Below are 26,282 nucleotides of genomic sequence, written 5' to 3'. Positions count from 1 at the left end.
GAGAACACTGAGGGGTAGAGAGTAACCTGCCCAAGTTAATATTTTGATTTTTTTCTGTCTAGTATGTTTCTTCTGATGCATAGGTCCTACTAATGAACTGGTTTTGAAGGATGAATAGAATTTTATTTGGTAGGCCGGGACGATGGTGGTGACATTGCGGAGGAAGGGGAGTGATAGGAGGTAAGACACAGAAATGGGACAGGACATGATGTGCACTTAAGACAGTGAAAACCAGAGAATCAGCCTGGATTCCTTCTCCAGGTTTCGTACTTGGTGGAGACATATTGCCGACACTGCTTAAGGCTTTGAGGATTCACACACAGTAGGTTCCCAAAGCAGATTGCAGGACTGTTTTCCACAAAACATACATTAATTTTACTTCTAACACCACGGACCTGATTTTCTCTTATTTTGTAACGATCTCTATTATGGGGTTTGGAATTAATAAATCCTATACAAGCCTAGTTAAGAGACTGTAGGAAACCTCGGGAGGTTTGTGACCAGAGACTAATATAAAAATGGTATTTGGAGGAAGCTTAATCTGGCTCTGCTGTTTGTAAGATTAGCTGGGCTTTACTTTCTAACTGTTGATAATGTTTTACATGGATGTATACATAAGAGTGATTTTTCTAGCATCACAGTTTGTGTCTTATGAGTGCTTTATAACTCCAGACTTATTTCTTTTACTAAACCTCTATACTATATAAAGCATTAAGTTTGAGCAAGGAGGATGCTCTTGAACAGTCAGTTTGAACAGCTAGCTTTGGTTTCCCTCACAAATGACGGCAGCGTAGTATAATCCTTTGCTTGATTAAAATTTGACTCTTTTGGTAGAATTCGGTTTCTTTGCAGAAGGTTCCTCTTTGACTTATGTATTTTGGGAGCTGAAGGGAATCTAGCCCAGTGGTTTTCAAACTATCTTAATTGAGTTCTTCAGAGGAACCTCAGGGGCCAGTTCTGGGAAGACGGGAAGAGCCTGTGACCTTCCACCCCAGCCGTCCTGCTTTGATCCCTTTTATATGTGAGGTTCTAAGTTATCATTTGAAAAGAGGATTCTCCGACAAAAAAGAACTACTGCTAACTTTTGTCCCATTCCTCTGACAAATAAGGAACTTGTGGTCCAGCAATTACGACTAAAGATCACATCCCAAGATAGTGGCAGAGCTTAATCCAGGACACTTAATCCCTCCACCACCGTGCCTGCCCTCCTGTCGCTGCTTCTCCCACTCTTGTTATAACTTTACCCATTCCACAGTCCCAAGAAAGAACAGGGTTTATATTTAGTTTTCTGTGACTGTTCTTCCTTCATTAAGAAAAAATTTGACCCTCAGATCTCCCTGGTTAACTTCTTTGCTTCTCTGTAACATTTTGGTGGTGAAATTATTCTAGAAGAAAATACATTTCCTAAAACTTGGGAGTTTCTTTTTTCCTCTTTTGGCTCAGTGAGACCTTTGCTCTATTTGAAGGCATACAAGCAAGAGTCATGGCTCAGGAACTCTGTTTTCTGGTCTTAGAAAAGGTTGAGACACTGTTATTACTCCCCAGATAATTTTAGCATCCTCCATCAGCTGCCTGCCTCACAGCTGAGCATTAAGGAGCAGTTGCAAGATTAAATTCTGTGTGTGAAGAGGAGACTGGAGGACAAGAAAATCTGGGAAGGGAAGAGGGATAAGATTTTAATTATAGAAATCTCATGGCAAATATTTTTTCCCTCAGATTTGTATCTTTAAAATGCCTTCACTTCTCCCCCTGTCCAGTGACCTTCACATTTTTTGTCAGAATAATGCTAGTTGCTCTGAGCGTCTTTGAGGAAAGTCTAAGGCCTGAATCCTGACCTAACACTTAATTCGGAAGTACTGTACCCTCAGCATCTCTTAGCATTCTGAGAGTCAAAATGTAAAAGTACCAAGGACCTAACTTGGAAGAAAGCAGTGGTGTGGAACCTTTCCACACCACTAGTAGTGGTGTGTATCTACTATTTAGCAAGTACTTCATTACAAATAAAGGGTGGCGATATTTGAGTGGGAGTTTCAAAACAATTCAAGACAACCATCGGTGTATACACCTGTGTCTTACAGATGCCTCAGTGCTAAAAGGGTAGGACTAAAGATGGAAACTATTTTGATCTTTCTTTAAATATACGTTTCTGTTAAGACAGTAAAGGGAAGGGAACCTCTGAGCTTATTTATCCAACTAATCACAGTGTAAATTGTTCTCCTTGCCTTGGAGAACAATTGGCTAAGAATAAACCTGTCTGCTGATTGGCTCCAGCTCTCATATATTGTATTATTGCTGTAATATACTGTAGATGATTACCCAAGGGGTGTGGAAACATAAGTTCAAGGCCAGTTCTAAGTTTCTTTCTAGCTATAATCCACTGTGTTTCTGCATTTCCATTTTTAGGGACTCTTAGACAGATACAGTAGTACAAGTGGGGAAAAAAATATATGTACAGGGCCATTCACCAAAGCACTATTTGTAATGATGGATAACTGGAAATAATCCAAATGCCCATTAAAAGGACTATGGGTTAATAAATTATATTTATAATGGAAGAGGACTGCCAGGGTTACCAAGGACTTCTACGTTGCTAAATCAAGGAGATGTTTGTTAGCCTTTGTCTTAGATGACCCCTTACCACTTCCTCCCACATTTTTTCTTCTCTTGGCTTCTCTGGGAGTCTCTTGGTTTTCCTGTTACCTCCATCTGTTCCTTCTCATTCTCTGTTATCGCCTCTTCTTCAGGTTCTGACTGCTAAATGTTAGAGTCTCCAGGACTGAGTTCTGGGCCTTTTCTTGCACTACGCACTCTTCATAGATGATATCATATACTTTCACGGCTTTAGTATCATCTGTGGACAGACAAGTCCTAAATTTATATTGTTAGCTCAGATCTCTCTTTCGAGCTCTAGACACACGTATCTAATCACTGCCACCACCAAGTGGATGCTTTAGTTAACACGGCTAACACTGAACTCTTCGTCTTCCCCATCCCCAACTTTGCTTCTCCTTCCATTGACTCATCTGCCGGAAACCTGGGAGTCATTTTTTTTTTTGGGGGGGGGGTGGTTCGTGGACCTCTCACTGTTGTGGCCTCTCCCGTTGCGGAGCACAGGCTCCGGACGCGCAGGCTCAGCAGCCATGGATCACGGGCCCAGCTGCTCTGCGTCATGTGGGATCTTCCCGGACCAGGGCACGAACCCGTGTCCCCTGCATCGGCAGGCGGACTCTCAACCACTGTGCCACCAGGGAAGCCCCCTGGGAGTCATTCTTGACTTCGTCTTCCTCATTACCAATCCTGTTGATTCTGAAATATACCTCAAACCTATTCATTTTATCTCTAGTGCCACCACCCTGGACCAAGCCAGCATCTTCTCTCACTATTGCTGCCTCCATTCTCAGCCCCCTCCAGTCCATTCTCCACACAGCATCCACTGCTCTTTTAAAAACATGGCTTGGGTCAGTGACCATTCATTGTACCTAAGATTACATTCAAAATCCTTAGCATAGCCTGCAAAGCCCTTGCCTCCCAGCATCATCTCCTGACCTCTGCCTTTATCTCAGAGTGCTTCAGCAACATTGGAGTTCTTTGTATATCTTATACACATGAGACACTGTCTTGCCTTGGGGACTTTGTGTGCTCTTCTTCTGTGCCTGGAATGCTTTTCTTGCTTCGTTTTGCTTGGCTGACTCCTTCTGATCAAACTTCAGATCTCAGCCTAAAGGTCACTTCCTCAGCAAGACTTTCCTTCGCACGCACGCACGCACGCACGCACATATACACACCCCACCCACCACCTTCTCAATTTGGTTCCTTTGTTAGGTTGTTTAAATATTCTGTCCTGGGCTTCCCTGGTGGCGCAGTGGTTGAGAGTCCGCCTGCCGATGCAGGGGACACAGGTTCGTGCCCCAGTCCGGGAAGATCCCACATGACGCGGAGCGGCTGGGCCCATGAGCCATGGCCGCTGAGGCTGCGCATCCGGAGTCTGTGCTCTGCAACGGGAGAGGCCACAACAGTGAGAGGCCCGCGTACCGCCAAAAAAAAAAAAAAGTTAATAATAATAATACTCCTTTTTCTTTGAAGGATTTACAGTATATATGTGTGTGTATGTGTATATATTTGTGTGTGTGCGTCTGTGTGCATGTACGTGTTTAATATTTAAGCTGTAAGCTGCCTGAGAGCAGGAACTATGTCTCTTTTGGTTATTTCTCTAGTGCTTAGAACATATTTCTTTTTTTTTTTTGGCCTCGTGGCATGGCTTGTGGGATCTTAGTTCCCCAACCAGAGATTGAACCCGGGCCCACTGGCAATGAAAGGGCCAAGTCCTAACCACTGGACCACCAGAGAATTCCCTAGAACATATTTCTTGAGCAATATTTGTTATTTTTAAAAAATGTTATATATTTTGGATGTTAATCCCTTATCGGATATATGATTTGGAAATATTTTCTGCCATTGCATGGGTTGCCTTTTCACTCTGTTGATGGTGTCCTTTGGTTCACAGATTTTGCTGAAGTCCAATTTATCTATTTTTCCTTTTGTTGCCTGTGCTTTTGGTGTTATTTCAAGAAATCATTGCCAAATTCAATATCATAAGGCTTTGCCCTTGTTTTCTTCTAAGAGTTTTATAGTTTTAACTTTTATACTTAGGTCTTTTTTTTGCATGCGGATATCTAGTTTTTCCAACATCATTTATTGAAAAGACTGTCTTTTCCCCATTAGATGGTCTTGGCATCCTTGTTGAAATCCTTTGACCGTATATGTGAGGGTTTATTTATGGGCTCTCTATTCTATTCCATTGATCTACATGTCTGTCTTTATGCCAGTATCACACTGGGTTGTTTTATTCATTTTGGTAATATGTACATAACATATTGCCTTTTTGGTAATATGGACGTAACATATTACCTTTTATATTAACATATAAAATATACCATTTTAACCATTTTTAAGTATACGTTTCAGTGGCATTAAGTACATTCACATTGTTGTGCAACCATTACCACCGTGCTTTTGTTCTTTATATAGTTGCATAGTATTCCATTGCATGAATACATTATAATTTATTTACCAGTCCTCTGTTAATGGACATTCAGGTTGTTTTCAGTCATTTGCTATCACATTTAATGCTATGACAAATAATGTAATGTAAAAGTCACTTTTGCTTGTGTGAGTATACCTATAAGATAAAATTGGCGAATCGTAACATTTGTGCTTTTGTAATTTTGTAATTCTTGTAAATTGACAAAATGCCTTCCATAGAGGTTTTATTAATTTACCCTCAGTATGTTAGCTTTTTTTTTTTAAAAGCTTTTTCTACTTGATGGATAAAAAAATGTTCTTAGTGTTGTTTGCATTTTTGTTTTGAGGCTGAATGTCCTTATTTTTTGTTTAAGAGTCATTTGATATTTTCTGTGAACTGTATGTTTATGGCCATGCCCATTTTTCTATTAAGTTGTTTATCATTTTCTTATTGATTTGTAAGAGTTCTTTGTATTTTAGGGAAATCAGCCTTTTGTCTGTAATGTAAGTTTCAAATATCTTACTAGCTTGTCATTTGATTTATAGCAGTTCTAATCCCATTTTCTTCCATAACCTATGGTCAATGAAATCCCAGAAAATTTTGGAAGTCCTTTCACCCTACCCTATAAGAAAGTTCTGCTCAGTTTCAGAGTATTACCCAGCTTGGTGAATGAGACACTGATATCTGATTACTGTTAAAATTTAAACAATAATAAGACTGGAAGAGACCTTAGAAATCCTCTCAGATACACTTAATTTCATCAACGAGGCCCAAGTAAATGAAGTGATATAGCCCAGGTTACATAGCAGGTGAGCAATGGTGCCAGATCTAGGACTTTCCTCTGGCTTCCATTTTGGATGAGGTTGTTCTGTTTAACACACACAATAAGGAAGTTCTGAGCTTGTGAAGGTATTTATGAGTTGAACGTTGGTTTTGGTAGAGGAATGGGCCCTTTCCCATACTGCTCTTTACCTTTTTGTCTCATCTCCTTTTCCTTGCCCAAATGCCTTGTGAGTTCTGAAATTCTACCTTAAGGCAGGAACAAATGGCCCGTTGAATGTGCCCTTTTCTAGGGTTGGGTTGGTGAGTTCTAGGCACGCAGGCCCAAGGAAGGCACACGGTGGGGATTCTCCACGTGATGGTGCTGCCTTCAGTGCTTGACTCAGAGGCTCTGAGGAAGCCAGGTTAAGATGGTTTTTAGTGGTTTGGAGATTCGCTGTAACCTGGATCTCCCAAGCTTTCTTTGTCTTCAAATGGAGAAAACCTGATCCCCCCTGAAAAGCCCTGGGACTTCAGTTGTTTCTCAGGGATCTTCTGAGCAAGTAACAAAAATTATAAAATAAAATGATGAAAGTAATAATAAAATTAAAATAATAAAATTATATAAGCCTGTTTATCAACTCTAAGATGCCACTGACTGTAGGCTGGGCCATTATTTTATGCATCACTAAGGAAAAAATACTGCTAATTAAAAGGACCAATGCTTGCTTAGCACAGAAACTTTTCTCACATATCACTCTTACGCATAAGTTATAAAAAGTAAAACAATTTTTCTTTAAATGGCAAATCGTAGTGTAATCTCTCTAAAGACATTTAAGTGGCATTTAAAACATGTATAATATCATCAAATACATTTAGCTGAGCAAAATCAACAGTACCAACAGCATAGACTAAGCTCACACACATACAGGCAGTGTGACTACCTCTTGATCATTTGGCCGACAGGAATGTAAGATTTCAGAGTCATGAATGAGGGGGAAATGCGCAACCTAGGACTAATGCAATGCTATATCCTTTGACTAATTCCAAAGCATTTTTATGCATGTGATCTTGTTTAATCTTCCCAGCTTTATAGTACATCATTTTCTAGATAAGGAAACTGAGGCTTAGAGAGGTTGACTTGCCCGAGATCACAGTGAATAAGTGATGAAACTGGGACTTCAAAACCCCAGGCTTGGGACTTCCCTGATGGTCCAGTGGTTAAGACTCTGTGCTGCCAATGCAGGGGGCCCGGGTTCGATCCCTGGTCAGGGAACTAGATCCTGCATGCCACAACTAAAGATCTTGCAGGCCCCAACTAAGACCCAGCGCAGCCAAATAAATAAATATTAAAAAACAGAAAAAAGCCCCAGGCTTTCTGTTCTATCCAGCTGTTTACCAGCATTTGACCTCGTTGTTTTGGATCTTTCTCTTAGAGCAGATGACTGCAACAGTGCAGGAAGTGAGGGGCTGCTCTGATTCTCGGCTTCTTCTGATAGAGTTGATTAAAGATAATCCCTGGCAGAGATAGGTGTGCAGAAGTGGTTTTCTTAAAGTTTGGAAGAGTAAAAATATAAATTTAATTTGAGGACATTCTCTTTTTTTCCCCCTCTTCTCTGAAGGTACCAGAAAGCAGCTGAAGAAGCAAACATGGAAAAGAGGAGAAGTGTAAGTATTCGGAAGGCCCCGGACATGTGGAACTTCACAGGCAGAGCCCACGTGGCTCAGCCACCTGCAGCCTCTGCGGGGCGTGGGCTCCGAGTCAGCTGAGCCGGGCATGTGTGCCAGCTGGTCTGACTGGTGAATCATTTGCTCAGGAGAACTTGGCTCAGGTGCAGAGACTCTTATTTTTTCCCTGAGGTTCTCCTTTTGAGCCACTTTTTCTTTCCTGAGTTAAGGATAGAAAGCCAAGTACTTTGCTTGTGGTTATAAAATGGCTTACTGCTTCTGCTCAAATTAGGCTACAGGGCTTCCCAGGCTGTTTCCTTTTTTCCAAATCAAACAACCAGAATGTTTCTCTGCATTTAAGTGGTAGCAGCTGTGCAGCTGTTGTCATTTCCCCCTGGGTTCTTTGTTTAAATCAAACCTCTTGACCCAGTCTAGTTAGCAAGTTTCTTAGCTGCAGGATCCACCAAAGGTGAAAACCTCAGAACCAGCCCTGAGCTCATACCCATGTGTACTCTCCCGCTGGCTAACTTCCAGCTGGGCTGGATAGTGTTTTTCTTTTGAGATCTTACTTGATTTAATGGTACGAGGGAAAAAAACCTCACATATTTGGGCAAGAATTCTTTAATTTGGCTGGCATTACAAAAACATCCTCCTGGCAGCTTTCAGTACCTAACCTATTTAAATTAGAACATAACATGCCCCTGTCACTTTGTTTTCTCTAAGGAGGCAATGCTGACGGTCTTTGACTTAATTTTCCTGTAATTCGAGAATGGATCCCCTCTGGTGCACTGTAAGAAAACTTACCATCATTTCACTCAGCTGCTGTTTTCTTTTCTTTCCTCCTTCTCTCTCTTGCGTGTTATTTTTCCCCTTTCTCTTTTCTTCCTTCTTTTTTTCCTTTCACTTATTCAATTGGCAAGTATTAATAGAGCACCCACTATATGCCAAGCACTGCTTTAGGCACTAATACAGACTACATCTCTGCCACCATGGAGTTTATATTCTGGTGGGAGAGGCAGACAATAAAGATGTGTCAGGTATGAAACAACCTGAAGCAGGTAAGGAGGATGAGTATAGTGGTCAAGGAGAGATTTGAGCAGAGGTCTGAGGACATGAGCTAGGGAGAAAAATAATTCAGGCAGAAGATAAGAGCACATGCAAATGCCTCGAGGCAAGAACATTCTAAGTGTATTTGAGGAATAGGAAAGGAAATGTCATGTAGGGCCATTGTGAGGACCTGGACCTTAACTCTGATCGAATGGGGGCCTTTGGAGGGTTTGTGTGCAAAGGAGTAATGTGATCTAACTAAAATTTTTAAAAAGAGGAGGAAGAGACTAGAGGAGCAATGGCAGAAGCATGAAGACAAATTACGAGACAATTGCAGTGATTTAGGCAAAAGATGATAATGGATCGGACTGGAATAGTAGCTGTATAGGTGATGAGAAGTGGCAGGATTTATAGTGAAGGTAGAGAAAAAGAATGGCAACGATGCTTTTGGCCCAAACACCAGGAAACATGCCATTGAGATGGGGAAGATGACAGTAAAAGCAGGTTTAGAGAAGGGGAAATATTTATTAGAAGCTCAGTTTTGGACATGTTAAATGTAAAATTCTTTATTAAGACATCCAAGTGGAGAAGTCAAATAGGAACCTGGATGTACAAATCTGGAATTGGAAGAGATCCAGGCTGGAGATGAGATGTGTGTGTATCAAAGTATCAGTGGTCTGTAAAGATAAGAGATGCATGAGATCACCTGGGGAGTGAGCACAGCTAGAAAAGAGGTCTGAGTACGGAGCTCAGGGGCACCTTGTTGTTTAAAGGTTGGAGATAGAAGGAGGAACCAGCAAAGGAGACTGAGAGGGAGCAGCTGGTGAGATAGCAGTGGCAATAAGAGAACGGAGTGCCAGATGTCCAGTGAAGAAAGTGTTTCTAAAAGACATGTTATCAACAGAGTCAAACACACAGATAGGCTGAGAACTGACCATCAGATTTGGCAATATGAAGGCCACCGGTCACTTTGTACTATTTGAGAGTGATGGGATAAAGGCCTGATTGGACTAGGTTCAAGACAGTAGGATGACAAAAGTTGATACCACAAGTATGGATGAACATTTATGGAGCGTCTTTTATGTGCCAGGTGCTGAAGGCACAAAGAGGAATAAGATGTGGTCCCTGCCTTCAGGGAACTGCTTAGAGTTTGGAAAGTAGAATTTATAATCCCAGTGTTATAAGTACCATATTAAAGAAATACTCAAGGTGCTGGGGGAGAATTTAGGAGGAACTCATAACCTGGACTATGACGTGTCAAGGAAGACTTCCCAGAAGAAGCAGTGCCTGACTGAGCCTGAAGGATGACTAGGAATTAGCTAAGCAAAGGGGGCAAAAGGAGTGGCAGAGGAAGCAGCACGTGCACAGCATGGAGGCATAAGAGAACAGGCACATTGGACAGTTGAAAAGATAATTGTCCCATTCACCAAGATGGAGAATTCAGGAAAAGAAACAGATTAGAGAGTGAGGAGTGAACGGAGGAGAGGCGAGACTTCAGCTTTAGACAAGGATGAATTTAAGATGTCTATAGGATTTCCAGGTAGAACTGAGAGGTAAGGAGAGATTTCTGGCTAGAGTTAATAGGGCATGAATCATCAACAGACAGCTGGTGGGTGAAACCAGAAGGAGGACGTCATCTATAGAAAAATACATAAAGTGGGTAAAGAAGATAACCTAAGGCAGAACCTTGAGAGACGCCACCCATCCTCAGGGAGGGACTGAGGAAGAGAAACCTATAAAAAAAAAAAAAACAACTGAAGAGTGGCCAGAGAAATGGGAAGAAATCTAGGAAAAAGGGATGTCACAGAAACCATGGAAGGAAGGAATTTTGTTAAAGGGGGGAGTGGTCAGTAACACCAGATGCTATAGAGAGATCAAATGAAATAAAACAGAAGTGCCCCTTGCAATTGGCAGTTAAAAGGTAAAAGGGTGTGAACAGGTAATCAAAGAAGAAACAATAAATATACAAAAAATGCTTAGCCTCACTAATAATCAAATGTAAAGCAACTGTGAGATATAAATTGTAACCTAAACAGTTGGCAGATGTTTTTGATCGATAATATTCGGCATGTGAGGAATATTCTCATCCACTGTTAGTGAAAAGTCAATTAGGCAATGCCTATTAAAATATTAAGTATGTTTAGTACGCATTGATCCTGCAATTCTACTTCTAGGACTGATCATTGAGAGAAACTCACTAGTGAAATAAAATAAAAGTAAAAGGATATTTATTACAGGATTCTTTGTAATACTTAAACATTTGAAATAATGCAAATATCCATCGGTGGGGTAGTAGTAAATTATGGTACCTACATCCATCATACTAATATATCATATATAATTTTTTTAATTGATTATTTTAGTTTTGGCCGTGTTGGGTCTTCGTTGCTGTGCACGGGCTTTCTCTAGCTGCGGTGAGCGGGGGCTACTCTTTGTTGTGGCGCGCAGGCTTCTCATTGCGGTGGCTTCTCTTGTTGCGGAGCGTGGGCTCTAGCCGTGTGGGCTCAGTAGTTGCAGCATGCAGGCTCAGTAGTTGCGGCTAGCAGGCTGTAGAGCACAAGTTCAGTACTTGTGGCACACGGGCTTAGTTGCTCCAACGGCACGTAGGATCTTCCTGGACCGGGGCTCGAACCCGTGTCCCCTGCATTGGCAGGTGGACTCAACCACTGTGCTACCAGGGAAGTCCTCGTATATGTTATATATGATATTATACTATGTGGTTAAGATTTTGTGTAACGTGGAAAGGTCTTAAAAGCACATTAATTATTAAAGCAAGGTGCAGAATAGTAACTATAGTATGATTTTGTAGAAAAACATTGCAGATAGTGTATAAAAATAAGGAAAAAATTGAGAGCATGTGCACCAAACTGTTGGCAGTGGATATCTTGGCTGGGAGGAATGGGGGAGTCAAATAGGGAAAATTAAAGCAAATATTCAAGGCAAATATACATTCTTATATTGACTATGACTTCCCCCCCAATAAGTTTTGGGGTTTTTAAATTAATTTATTTTATTTTGGGCTGCGTTGGGTCTTCGTTGCTGCGTGCGGGCTTTCTCTAGTTGCGGCAAGTGCGGGCTACTCTTTGTTGCGGTGCGCGGGCTTCTCATTGTGGTGGCTCCTTTTGTTGCAGAGCATGGGCTCTAGGCACACGGGCTTCAGTAGTTGCAGCATGCTGGCTCAGTAGTTGTGGCTCGCGGGCTCTAGAGCGCAGGCTCAGTAGTTGTGGCGCACAGGCTTAGTTGCTCTGCCGCATGTGGGATCTTCCTGGACCAGGGCTCGAACCCACGTGCCCTGCATTGGCAGGCGGATTCTTAACCACTGTGCCACTGGGGAAGCCCTCCCCGCCCCAATAAGTTTTTTAAATTACTTTTGTAATTGAGAAAAGTAATAAGTTAAAAATAAGATAATGGGGGCTTCCCTGGTGGCGCAGTGGTTGAGAGTCCGCCTGCCGATGCAGGGGACATGGATTCGTGCCCCGGTCCGGGAGGATCCCACATGCCGCGGAGCGGCTGGGCCCGTGGGCCATGGCCGCTGAGCCTGCACGTCCGGAGCCTGTGCTCCACAGTGGGAGAGGCCACAGCAGTGAGAGGCCCACGTACTGCAAAAAAAAAAAAAAAGATAATGAAGTAATTGATGATCCTGATTGGTGCTACTTCAGAAGTGTTTTGGTAGTAGAATTAGAGGGAATGGAAAGTAGTCAAGTGGAAATAGCAATTACACAAGACTGTGCTTTCAACACTCTTAACTGTGAAATGTGGGAGGGAGACAGCAATAGCTGGAAGAAGACAAAGTTGAAGGATGGTTCTTTTTTTTAACAAATTTTTTATTTTAAAATAATTTTGGATTTACAGTAGAGTTATTAAGATAGTACAGAGAGCTCCCGTGCACCTCCACCTAGCCTCCTCTAATGTTAACATCTTCTATAACTGTGCTACATTTATAAAACCTGAGAAATTAACATCGGTACAATGCTATCAGCTAAACCACAGACTTTATTCAAATCTTACCAGTTTTTCCATTAATGACAGACAGTTGCTTTTAAGATCCACCAGACTTTTAAGAGACCTAATTTGTCTCCTGAAGAATAGGGAGAAATGTACATATAAATTTACAGAGGTGACTCTCCAGGTGAAAGAGTACTCACCTGAATACTCCAGGTGAAAGAATATTCATGGAAAGCACGGTAGAGAAACATTCAGGAGCAGGTGGGTAAATTTGTTCCTTTAGCAAATACTAGGATCAGGTTACGTGATAGCTTGGATTCCCAGAAATTCAGCCCTCCTTTTCTCTTCCTCTTCCACTTGCATCTAGGACACAGAAACACAGACCATTAATACGACCATCAGTTATATTTTCAGGTTCCTTTTAAGCATGGGATGTGCCACTTCTTGAAATCTGTGCTGTTTGGGCATTCATCGCCATAATGACTGGCTACCACTTTTCTGAGAAGCTCTTAGCCTAGGAATTTATTCCCTTCCTTGGAGTCTGTACATCCAGGTAGTCCGTGTTTCTAGCCCCACTGCTGTATCCTACCAAGTATCCTCCTGCTGTTAAGATGAAGATTCCCCTGCCAAGATTTCAATGTTAAAGCTCATTTGACCCAGCCTCTTCATTTTGTGGGTGGAATAACAGACCCAAAGAGAGGAAGGGACTTATCTAAGGCCCTTTCCAAGTTGAATGCTCCTGCAGAAAGGACACTGCGTTGCATCTCCTGAGTGTGTCTGATCCGGATTTAGGCAGCCGGTTATGGTCCAGAGTCAATGTCTGCAGAGATTCTCAGCCTTGCTGGATAGGATGAGCAGCATGCTGGATGTCACCTTGAAAAGGAGGATGTGGTAGTCCAGCAACCAATGGGGCCCTTGAAAACTTGTACCCTCCTTGACTTCCCACTGCCTTTTTCTAGGAAAATACTTGGGAAAAAGTTAAAACCCTGACACAAATGACATCGACTAAAATTTCACCTTATTTTGTACCCCCCCGTCCCCCACCCCAGCCCTACTCTGAAACAGTAGACACTGTAGAGAGAGTAGAAACAACAGTAAGTGACTGGAACCCAAGTTCAGGATTTGGGAGATGACTGGCTACTGCGGTTGATCACCGCTGTGAGGTATGGCTGGGGAGTGGGGAGGGCCACTCATTTAACAATAGTCACCGCTACTGGTCAAATACTACATTATGTGCTTTAATATAATCTCATTTATTCTCCACAGTAGCCCTGTATGGAAGTTTCCAGAAATTAAGAAACTTGCCCAGGGTCATTTGGCTGGATGGAGCTGGATTATATAAGTAATGCATGTTCATTGTAGGAAATACAGATACTATACATAAAATAGATAAGTAACAGGGACTTCCTGTATAACACAGGGAATTACACTCAGTGTCTTGTAATAACCTATAATGGAATATAATCTGAAAAAAAAATCACTGAATCACTTTGCTGTACACCTGAAACTAGCACAATATTGTGAATCAACTATACTTCAATTAAAAATTAATTAAAAAGAAAATACAGATAAAGAAATAGAAGAAAATGTAAGTGGCCCATAATCCACTATCCAATGATAACCCAGGCTAACTCAGTCCAGTACTCTTTTCATTGTGTTGCCTGGTCTGCTTTCAGCTCTAGCTTTTGTTCTGTGCCTTCTTCCTTCTCTTTCTTCCCCAGAAAGACTGTAGCCACTGCTTCTGCCCCATCTTTGCTTGCCTCAAGCTCTAAAGGCCTGGAAAGCTGGCATGACCTGGGTGGTGCTGCCAGGAGTGATGGCAAGTTCTGGGGCCTTTAATGCTGTCAGACCTTACAGCGCTACCCCTCCCCTACTTGTCCCCACCCCAGCACTTTTGAACTTGTATCCTTAAGAACTCCTTTTAATAAAAGAGCACATTCACGCCTCTGTTAAGATGCCCCGCTAAGGGATGTCCTCCACCCAGGTCCTTGTTTGGGACATTGCTGGTACTCCGTCACACAAATCCCTCTCTTCCAGGTCATGACAAGTAAAGTAGAGATGACAGCTTTCAAGCTGTTTACAAGTAACATCAAAATTATTTGATATTCCATAGAACCTTTTTCTTGTGATATGAAGACGATGCATAATTTTATTTTTGTATTCATTTTTATTACACAATGAAAGCACATTTATCCTAAAAAGAAAAAGAAGAAGAAAATACAAATGCCCGTGTCAACCTGTTAACATCCTGATGTCTTTTCTTCCGGACTACTTTTCTATGTTTATATTTAGAAACATATATGTGTATTATAAAATGGGATCATGCTGTCTTTTTTTTTTTTTTTTTAATATTTGGCCGCGACTTGGGGGATCTTAGTTCCCCGACCAGGGATTGAATCCAGGCCCAGGCCCACAACAGTGAAAACTCCAAGTCCTAACACTGGACTGCCAGGGAATTCCCCATGCTGTGTTTTTTTTTTCTTTTCTTTTAAGTTTATTTTTAATTTTATTATTATTTGTTTTAATTTTTGGCTGCGTTGGGTCTTCGTTGCTGCGTGCGGGCTTTTTCTGGTTGTGGCTAGCGGGGGCTACTCTTTGCGGTGTGCAGGCTTCTCGTTGTGGTGGCTTCTCTTGTTGCGGAGCATGGGCTGTAGGAGCGCTGGCTTCAGTAGTTATAGCACGCAGGCTCAGTAGTTGCGGTGCGTGGGCTTAGTTGCTCCACTGCGTGTGGGATCTTCCAGGACCAGGGATTGAACCCGTGTCCCCTACATTGGCAGGTGGATTCTTAACCACTGCGCCACCAGGAAAGCCCCCCATGATGTCTTATAATTAGCTTTATTCACTCAAAAGTATCTTATGAGCATCTTTGCATGTCAATAAATATACTTCGATCACATGATATGTCTCTGAAAAAAGTAGTGTCCAGTTACCAAGGCAAAATGCCACTTTGATTCTCAAGGCTCCTGTTTAGGCAGGGCAGAGCAGGTGAAGTTGGAGACCCAGATGACTCATCCATTGTGTCTCAGGAGGGTGCACAGAGCCAAGAGTGCTTCTGGCAGTTAAGGTAGCACCAGCTTTTAAATTTTCTCTTTTCCAACAAGAAAACTTTTCTTGCTGCTTAAATTTCTGGTCCATACATGCTTCCCCCAATGAAGCATCTTGTCAGCTAAGATTTAAACACAAATATCAAGCAGTTGTTCTTCTGTAACTTTCCTTTTTCCATGCCTTGGTCCTACTTGATGAAGTGGCTCTCAGAGTGTATTCAGAAGAGTAATAGGGTGAGAGACTTAATTCCCAATATAGCTGCTAATCCTGTTTAATACCCCAGAGTCTTTCAGTCCTAGGTGGTTTGTCCTTTCTTAGTTGAAAGACCGGCGAGCCACAGGCTGCAGGAATGGAGGGCAAGAAGGTACTGGAGTTTGTGATTTGTTGGGAAGGTGCTGCTGCTTAATTTATTTAGGAGTGCTTTCAGAGTCCGGGACATTGAATTTTACTTCACCCAGCATGTCTCCTCTATTACTGCGGAACAACGTTGACACTTTCCAGGTTGTTTTCAATCTGTCTTATATGTACAAATTAATTCCAGTTTGACCCACGCAAAAGAGAACTGTCTTAGATGTGTAAATGTGTGTCCTTCCATCAAGAGAGGGGGTGGTAGTAGTGTTTCATATGAAGCCTGGGTATTTTTCAACCAAAGGATCTGGAAAATAGTGAATTTTCTGAAAACTGAGGATTTATACATGGACAAACATGTAGAGAAGTACAGGGGGGGAAAAGGATTAGGTTCTTATGTAAAAAATAAAATTTGACTGTTCATGTGAATTATGTCGGATATGATGATATATACATGTAAAAGTCTGGTGGCTGCTTTAAATTTCCACAAAGAGTTTCAATTCTTGATGCTACTGTCCACAATTATTGGTATTGTATAGTTTAAGCTATACTGCATCTTTGTCTCATTTAGAAGGAAAAAACCCAGCCAGGATGTGATTTTGTGGCACGTAATGATGAACTTTTTTGTTTTTTTTTTTAACATCTTTATTGGGGTATAATTGCTTTACAATGGTGTGCTAGTTTCTGCTTTATAACAAAGTGAATCAGTTATACATATACATATGTTCCCATATCTCAATGATGAACTTTCATTAGTGCATATTTACAGGGTTTAAAGTAACTGGTATTTTGCTTTTTCTTTCTGTTTTCCCCATTAATCTCTGGATAAAAATCCCTTGTCTCCAATGTAACTATCATTAGATCTGAGCTCTCCTTTCTTCTCATTTTGTCCTTATAAGGCTATCCTGTTTTATCACTTCCTGCTTTAGCTCCTGACTTTTTCTCTCTTCCCCTCTCCCTCTCTTGCGGTGGATGCTTTCTCCATGTGGCAGGGCTGTAACTGTTCACAGCTGTCTGAAACGACAGTGGACCGGGAGCAGCTTGGAGTTTTAACTTTCATTTTACAAAGAACAGCATGTTTGAATGTTTCAGCAGGCAAGTTATAACTGGCATTCACTTTTTGTTCTTCTAGAACACTGAAAATCTCCCCCAGCACTTTAGAAGGGGGAACCTGACCGTGTTAAAGAAGAAGTGGGAGAACCCAGTGCTGGGAGCAGACTCTCTCCCAGACTCCGTGCGAAACAGCAGCACCGAGGTCAGGCATAGAGGCGACCCTCCTCCCGCTGAAGTGGCAAACAGCTCTGCCTCTGGGGTCGAGGCTGACCAAGAGGAACGAGTCCACCCCAGACCTAGAATCAAATCGCCTCCTGAAGCTCTTATTCAGTATCCGTACCCCCGCATCGAGGACAGTGAGCATCTTAAAGACCAATCAGCAGAAAGTAAAAAAATGGAAAATTGTCTGGGAGAATCCAGGCATGAAGAAGGAAAACCCGAAATAAGTGAAAATGCAGAAGCTGCAAACAAAATAGAGAAATACAATGTTCCGCTGAACAGGCTTAAGATGATGTTTGAGAAAGGTGAACCAACTCAAACCAAGGTAAGGACTGGGTGGGTTTAAAGCTTGAAAAAGCCAATTCAAGTAGCTAAACAAAGCTGTTTTTCTAGTCTAGACAGTTTGTGTAATGGTGAGTATGTGGTCAGTATGTTTTTTGATTCAAGTTAGACGAGTAGTTAATAAAAAGTCTCAAATGAATTATTTACAGAGATGCTAAGATTTGTGAGTGTGACCCAATTTCACGTGAAATCAAGTGCACACTGGGATTCAGGTCAATATCGAGAAATGAAGAGTTTGATGCTGATTGGGTTATGTGTTTTTGTATGCTTGCCCTTTTAATTTGTCTTCCTGTGCCTTTTGTCATTTGTAGCTTTAGGAGGGGGTGGAATTACTGCTGAATCTCTCTCTGCCTGGACACAGCTGCAGGCTGAGTGTTAAGGCCAGAGTTTAACATTAAGACTGAGGTTTAGTTGTCTCCTTGCTAGCTGAATCCTTTCTCTTCTCAACTTCCTCATCTGTGCCTTCCAACAAATGTTTTCTATCAGCTAAAATCCTATCCCAGGAAAAATCAATGAAGATAGCCAGACTAGCTGTAGCCTTCAGGAGTTTTGACTTGCAAATACAGAGGGTTGCATTTTCCTACAACTGCTAATGAAACTTGATCCTTCATGTGGAGTGCAGACCAGGTCCCCAGAGGGAATTACTTAACTAGAAAATGAGTTACATATGCTGGTGACTTATAACACAATCCAGGGGCCACAGAGCTGGTAAATTTTTCCAGTTTTCTCATACTTTCCTGCATATCTGGCTTTGTACATGGGGTTGGTTTGTTACAACAGTCATTATAATGAAATAAACAGATCTGATGGGGAGCAAAGCCCTCATTTACTCTAGATTCCCTTTAGATGGGAAAGCAGATTTTTTTCAGCTAAGTATTGGCCCAAATTTCTACATTTGTGAAGTAATGGTATGAAGCATTTCTTCTGAGGTAAAAATTAGATAACTTATCCTAGAATCCTCAGTTATGTTTGGTGTGATGTAGCCATCTCGTCTTGTATCTTGCGGTGCCTGTTACTTTTCTACCTGGAAAAGTTCTTTAGTGTTCAGCGATCATCTGTTTGAGGATGTTATCAATAGAAAGAATTTTTAAAGATTTGCAAAGCTAGAACCCTTTTCTCTGCATGAGTTTTTACTCTGTTTTAACACTGAAAGCAGTTGGCAAGAGATGTAACCACAAAGCATTTTATGACTTTTCTTAAACTCTCATCCCTCTCAATTTTGAGTCCTCTAGGCCTGCCAACTCCCTCTTTCCCCTTTATGGTCTTAATAAAAATTAAAAAAAAAAACTTTAAAAAATTTAAATGGGAAGAAGAATTTTAAATGGAGGGAAAAAATGTCAGAAATCCTAAATAGAGAGGAAGGGTCTTTGTTGTGAGTCAAAGCACCATTGTAAGTCTCCTCCTCTCAGACCCTGTTAGGGGCAGGATGGCTGATGTCATGGCAGCACACACAATGTAGATTCAGTGCAAAAGGCTGGTACATGTCAAAACTGGCCCAAGGTAGGAAATGATTGGGACTGCAGCAAACAAAATGCTGATTATGTGTAAGGATCTGGTGAGAGACTTTTTTCTCGTAAATGTCTAGTGAAAGATGGGCCAGAATAAGCCTGTCTCTTTGTGGCTGGTCAAAGCAGAGAAAAAAATTCTCATATAAAGAAAGATCCTACCAGATCAGACTGGCACTCAGCCTGATTGCTAACAGTCTAAGAAGATGGAGGGGTTCTAAGATTGACCTGGGCTTTTTTTTTGGGTGGAGGTACTTTTTAAACTTCCTGATTAAATAGTCATTTGTCGTTTAATGGACTGCTTAGGGAATGTAAAACACAACTGCCCTTGGTTTTATAGCTGCTTCTAAATAAGCATCATTACCCATGTTGGAAACAGTCTAGATTACTTTAAAAATGTTTGTCTAGTATTTCAGTAAAACTGTTTAAAAAAAAAGTTTTGTCTACCTTAGTTTAATGAATAACTAATCAGTTTGAAACTAGGTTATGGTTATTGTTATCATAATTTCAGCTTTAATATGGATAAGGCTTTAATCAGGAAGTTACATAATTGGATCTTTGGAAGGAAGCTCTGAGAAATATGGTGGAGACACTAGCAGTCCTTTTCGGAGCAAGAGTATACAAGTAAGAATGATTACCTCAGAGCTAAAAATTTAGTACTTCTGTGAGACAAATGCATATATTAGGTACAAATCATGTGAATCTTTGTCTCCATAATAGAATTTTAAAGAACTGGACTAAATCTCAACTAACTAGCTGAGCAGGGTCAGGGAGCACATAGATAATGGAAATGCATGATCTAAATCTTTTATCTCCTAAATCTTTTTATCAGAGTTATTTACAGGAGGCCAAGTTAATTGGCTTGAGTTCTACTTTTCTTAGTCTCTCTTGCTCCCTTTTGTCTGAGATGGTTTCTGTTCTTGTCCACTTTTCTTCCTGATCTCTTCTCTGCAGTCCTGTTTTTTTCTCCCTCCCTGTGTAGTCTCATCTCTTTCCAGGACTCCAAGAGACGTATCCCAAAACTAGATTCTAATCTTGAATTCTTAACCCAAGCTTCAGCCCCAATTTTGTGGTTGCCTGCCAGATCACACATCTCTTTGTGAATATCCCTTAAGCACTCAAATTCAAGAAGGCTAAAAAAGAATCCATTATCTTTCCAGCCAAAACCTGTGCTACCCCTGGTGTCCCTTACTGCATCACCATTCACCACATCTCCTGGTCTGTAAAGCTTGGGATCAGTTCTTCTCTGTGCCTGCCTCTTCTCAGTCAGTCACTTACTAAGCCATCTACATAAGTCTACACATCTCTCAAGTATGGGCCATTCTCTCCAAGAGGTCCCACATCTACTTCTATGGTTTAGCCTTATTACATCTTGCCTTGTGGTATTGCTGCAACCTTTCCTATTAGCCTCTTATTTTTTTCTTCCCTTCCATCCTCCATACTGTTGCTATTTATTTTTCTAAGCATAGTTGTAAATTATGTCATTCCCTTGATCAGAAACTTTGGATGTCTCAGAATTAATCCATATTTAATATTTGGGTCTTCTACAGTCTGAGCTCAACCTACCTTTCCAGTCTCATAGCCAATCTTATACTCAAACCCTGGATTACTCCTCATTTTAAATCAGTCATATCTTTCCCCTAATTTCTACCTCTTGAAATCTTACTCCTCAAGGTCTAGGAAGACTGTGAGACCTACCTCAGTTTTTTCCCAGATGAAATTACCTTCACCCTCCTGACCCTCCTGTAGAATTTTCTTTTTACTTCTCTTTGGTCACTTATATCATGCTTTCTTTAATAGTCATGTATGAATTTGTACACTCCCCAGTCTATAATTCTTTCAGAGTAATGATGCTTTTATCTCCCAGTGGTCAGCACAATGACTTGGCTCCTAGTGTTTATTTAGTAAAAAGGAGAAAAGAAGCTTAGAACTCAAATAACTTATAAATAATGAGAACTGATTAAAGGCTGTTCCTCACTTATCCTCTACCTTTGGTGAATAGATAGGTTATTCTGGTCAGATGTTTTAGTCGAACATGATACTTCTAATTCCTATGAGCAAATGAGCAGTGGATGGATGAATGTAACCTATAAGTTATGAGGAAAAAGAAGCCCCCCTCCCACCCCCCAGTGACATACATTGAATGTGGCTTAGCATCCCTAGCTCCATGTGTATGTTGATCTGGGTTTTAGGTAGCCAGAGTAACTATTCCGGGCATTCTTTTATGAGAAAGCTGATCAAGAAGTTATAACCAATATTCAGTTTTCATCGTGTTGACATTTGAATCCATAATCTTCAAAGGCCTTGATGCAGTTATTCAAATCACCAAACAATGTAGGGACAGGCTCCTTAAGTCTCAATTCTTTCTGTTTGGTTCCTAACTTATCTGGTTCACACAAATCCTTGGAAAGGAGAATACAGACCAAATATTTGGAAGGTGTATTTCTACCTTCATCACCTATTTAAAGTATTGTCTTTTGCTTGGGTCAGGATTAAACCTATATATATATATATATATATATATATATATATATATATATATATATATATATACACACCACATCTTTTTTATCCATTCATCTGTTGATGAACTCTTAAGTTCTCAGTGTTATTTTGACCTCTCTGTAGCGGTACATTTCTTGTAAAGACCTCCTACTCGTATAAATTAAGTTTTATTTACCTTAGTTAGTAACTCTGAGTAAACCTTTGGTCTTTTGTGGTAAGACAATAATGGATCCAGATATAAAGATGCCAGTCAGGGAATCGTGATCTTTCTGTTTGTTGCCCTAAATGGCTGTCTTTGATATGTCAGTTAGAGACCAGTCATCTCTTTTCTGCTTATTTTCATGCCAGTTAACTACTTACTGGTTTCTATCCGGTTCCATTAAAATAAAATATGTTGAAAAGTAATATCAGGAGACTGGAATATTCTCTAAGCATTGGTTGGCTACATTAGAGTTCGTAGGGGCCAGAAAGACATCATTTGCCCCAGAAAATCACCTTTTCTTTCTGCTACTGGACTCACTCCTGGATTAAACAACATAGGTGTGTATCCAGATAAATTTATTAGTCATTTCCTTTAGCCTTCTAATTCATTAAGGAGTTACAATGAGTGAGAAATCCCTATCAAGATCGTTGACAGAAATCCTAGAACTATAAGTGATTGTAAAATGTTATTTAATTCAGCTCATTGTTCGCAGGATATTAAAATCCCTATTTTACAGATGGAAACAGCTGACGTCAGAGAAATTAACTGATATGCCCGATGTCATGTGGCTAATTAATATCAGAACAAGAACTGAAATTGTGTAGTACCCCTTCTACCATAAACACTATCTTCATGGATATTATAATAGCTATTTATTAGATAAAAACATCTGGCCTTACGTATTTTTGAAATCTAAGGAAACCAGGAAAGAATTAAAACATATTAACAGCTGTCTTCTCAAAGACTTTAGCTTTCTATCTGTCCTCTTCCTACGTTTTATAGTCTTTTTACTGAGTAAAAAACATCAGGGCAATGAAGAGAATACCCTGGAAAAAAAAAAAAAAAAAGAGAATACACTGGAATGCAAGAGATTTGTACTGAAACTCTTGAGTTAGAAGCTTGTGAGTTTGGGAGGTTTGTTTTTCTTATATAAATTAGTCATCTGAACAGTCACACACACACACACACACACACACACACACACACACACACACACACACACACACACACACACACACACACACACACACACACACACACACACACACACACACACACACACACAGTAAACCAGAAAAGGCCAAGTAAGCCTGGAAAAAAGAGTAACCTTTATCAGTTGTGCACAATGGTATCCTTATCGTTGCATAACTAGATTTTACATGGTTTTAGGTATTGTGTGCTCACTGTTTTGAGTGCTTTATCTTTGGTTTGGTCTTTTTTATATAGACCTTCCTTTGTATCTTCCTAGTTCATGTAGTTATCCTTTTATGGCAATATGTTACTTCATTATACTTTTTTTCTTTTGCGGTACAGGGGCCTCTCACCGCCATGGCCTCTCCAGCCGCGGAGCACAGGCTCCGGACGCGCAGGCTCAGCGGCCATGGCTCACGAGCCCAGCCGCTCCGCGGCATGTGGGATCTTCCCGGACCGGGGCACGAACCCGCGTCCCCTGCATCGGCAGGCTGACTCTCAACCACCGCGCCACCAGGGAAGCCCCATTATACTTTTTAATCATTCCCCAGTAATTAGATTCTCTTCCAGCCTAATGAAAAAGCTCTAAGCATCTTGGCAGAAACATTTTATTTTTAGTTATGGGGGGGGCTATATTACTGAATGATGTTACGTGGTCAAAAGACATAATTCTGTAACACTGCTAGCACAATCTAAGGGCATATTTAATTCCCCAGCAGTTCCTCATCAGCATTTGGTTTTATCATTCTTACCTATTTATATTAATTTTAAAATATGAAGTATTACCTCTCCTTCCTTTCTTTTCTTCCTAATTGTAAGAGTAATACATAATTTTTATAGAACACTTAGAAATACAAAATATGGGAGTTCCCTGGTGGTCTAGTGGTTAGGATTCGGGGGGATTTTCTCTGCCATGCACGGGTTCAGTCTGGTTGGGGAACTGAGATCCCGCAAGCCACGCAGTGCAACCAAAAAAAAAATATATATATATATATATTTATTTATACGTATATGTATGTGTGTATATATATATATATATATACACACACACACATATATATGGAGAGAGAGAGAGAGAGAAATCCCCCTGCCTGGAGATAAGTGCTCCTTCTGTGTGTATTTTGTACTTAAATGAGCTGTATTTTTTCTGCGAGGGTCCCTGGAGAAGGAAATGTTTCTCTCTCAGTATTTTGAGAAATTAAGGCCAGATTTTATCTACACCATATGATCTCCATGCATAGTTCAGCAAAGTCCCATTTTTCCCTAAAAGTCATTCTTCCTCCACGCTTGACTTTGGAGGGATGAGAGAGTCTGAAGGAAGGTCAAAGTTGAATGGTTGAAGGAAATGGCTCTCAGTAAATTAAAGTGTTGAGAATCAACTTTTAAAGAGAATTTTTCCTGAAAATAAGCATACACAGGACAGGAAATCCTGCTTTTTACTTGACATTTGGGACCTAAATTACTTTATTTCTTAAAGAAAACTTTGCAGAGAAAAGAAATTCTACAGACTACTGGCTAAAAGCCCCAGACTATTATTTTCTTACCGGTAAATGTTGATGCATTTGGTTTATGGATTCAATGAAAATATTTAAGGGGTGGTCACACTAATGAGAGTTGCTGCAGTCAGCTGACAGGAAGGAGGACTTGTGGGGTGGGGTGAGGCCAAGCCTTAGGAAATTCCAGAAAGTCTTAAAGTGTCGTATCTTTTCTCTCTTAACAGATTATGATGATTAAGGCTGCCTCAGGCATCTGAATAAAAAAGATTGAAATGTAATAAAAATGTGTTACAGAAGAGTATTTCAGTATCAGAATTCCTGGTGTTTGGTTTTTTTTTTTTCCTTTTCTTTTCTTTTTGTACTCCTTTACTTTCCTTGAGAAATATTGGAGGAAACCCCACCTTTTTCCTGAACCTCAGATTACCACTTGTAAAATGAGGATCAAAAATGAATAGTAAATGAATTTGAGATCTTGGGGTTTTTTTTTTTTTTTTTTGAAGTATAGTTGCTTTACAGTATTGTGTTCATTTCAGGTATACAGGGATCTTGTCATTCTTTATATTTGAGTGGTTTGGAGGTGGAAAGGTATTAAAAGAAATGCATAGTGCTTCACCCGGGAGCTCATTAAAAGCCATCTAATCTCCGAGCTGTATTCCTCCTCAGAACCAGTGTCAGTATAGCTTTGATTTCCAGAGACGTTTTTCTGTTTTTCTCTAAGACCAAAAGACTTTGCAGATTCACTTTTTTAATAGTTGAAAGAAAATAATTCAGAGTATTGAACCCTCATGAATTCTTTGGGGGGGGGAAATGGCTATTTAACCCAAAGATTTAAATAAAAAGCTAGTGAAGATGGGAAATTTTATGCATCTAAAACCAAAGAACCTTGCAGGGCATGTGTTCTGGTTCTAAATGGTCTTGCTCTCAATAACACCAGTGTAGGAACTTCAAGCACAAACAGAAAACTAAACTCCTAGCAGGTTGCAACATGTAACACATACTCTTGGAATTATGCTTGAAATTTACCTTTGACAGAATGTAAATATTTGAAATATTGCTCCAGTGTTAAGACTGCAGAACCCATTCCCTTTTGGTTTAAAAAAAAAAAAAAAAGTATATTTCCAGGCTTTCTCCCTTTTTGAGCCCTGAAAATTTTAGTTTTTATAATGATCTTTTTACAGTGCAGCAGCGTTTGGAATAAATCTTTGGAATTTCCTTTAACTATCTGCAAATGAGAAATGTTTTAAAAACAGAAAAATGTGGATGGAGGGTATTCTGCCAAACTTATCTTTTCACTTTGGCTGATAATCTTCATTTCCAAATGGTAGGCTGTTCCCAGAGCAAAAATGTGTTGCATCATAGGAGTCATGTGGATGTGACTGATGTTGGTGCAGCTGACCTGAGTATGATGTGGCAAGGTTAGAGTTGCTACAGCTTCTTTTAGTTTTTTTTTTTTTGTAAATAGATTCAACCAATAATGTAAATAGCAAAGATGACTGGAGATGCAGTACATTAAATATATATCGAATTTGCTAGAAACTGTATTCTTTTTGGTAGGGTACAAGCAAACCAAATCCTTGGCTCTGATTTCTGAAGTGGCATATTTTCTATCTCCAAGGAGAGAGAGAGAGGGCTGGGGGGCGGGGGCGTGGGGAGGACTTGAAAAAGGGATAGTTCACTGTATTAAACTTGATTGTTGGTTGATTAGTCCATTGAACTTAAAGGTTTAATAATTATTTATTAATGTTGAATTCAAAAGGGAGCTAAATCTTTTTTACTCTTGTCTCCTGTCATATTGGATTTCACACATCTTTTCCACGTTAAGTTATCTGGAAATAAACTGAGATTTCAATGATAGGATCTGCTTGAAGGCTCTCATGGCAAGCTGAATAAACATGACATACTGTCTGTGTTTTATGTCTGGGAACATCCTCTGATACTTACTAAGTGGCTTTCTTCAGTTACTTTTCTAGTCGTAAAATTAGAATTTGGAACTTTCATTAGAGATCTACCCTAAATTTGAGAGATACAAATGTAGTCATTTACGGGAATCATTTTTTTATTAAATAAATCTGTACCTTCCACTTTTCTATTTAAAAAATAAAAAATAGGACTTCCCTGATAGCGCAGTGGTTAGGAATCCACCTGCCAATGCA

At 40.3% G+C, this 26,282-nt stretch overlaps 1 protein-coding gene and 1 non-coding gene across 5 annotated transcripts in view; both read left to right on the top strand.

Annotated features, from left to right (window-relative positions):
• LIMA1 (LIM domain and actin binding 1) overlaps positions 1–26,282 on the top strand; it is an 83,125-nt gene that overhangs the window by 33,212 nt on the left and 23,631 nt on the right. For all 4 annotated transcript variants that reach the window (XM_012534611.3, XM_049694097.1, XM_033436320.2 and 1 more), the window contains 2 exons: positions 7,405–7,450; positions 16,968–17,432. In XM_012534611.3, the coding sequence (XP_012390065.2) occupies positions 7,405–7,450; positions 16,968–17,432 (511 nt within the window). The remainder of the gene's footprint in view (positions 1–7,404; positions 7,451–16,967; positions 17,433–26,282) is intronic.
• Positions 6,986–7,058, top strand: TRNAG-GCC (transfer RNA glycine (anticodon GCC)). Its single transcript has one exon. It is a non-coding gene; the product is annotated as a tRNA-Gly (tRNA).

Source organism: Orcinus orca, chromosome 11 (assembly GCF_937001465.1).
Source record: "Orcinus orca chromosome 11, mOrcOrc1.1, whole genome shotgun sequence".
NCBI lineage: Eukaryota > Metazoa > Chordata > Mammalia > Artiodactyla > Delphinidae > Orcinus > Orcinus orca.
Note: the sequence above shows the minus strand (reverse complement) of the source record. Positions and strands in the feature narration are given on the sequence as shown.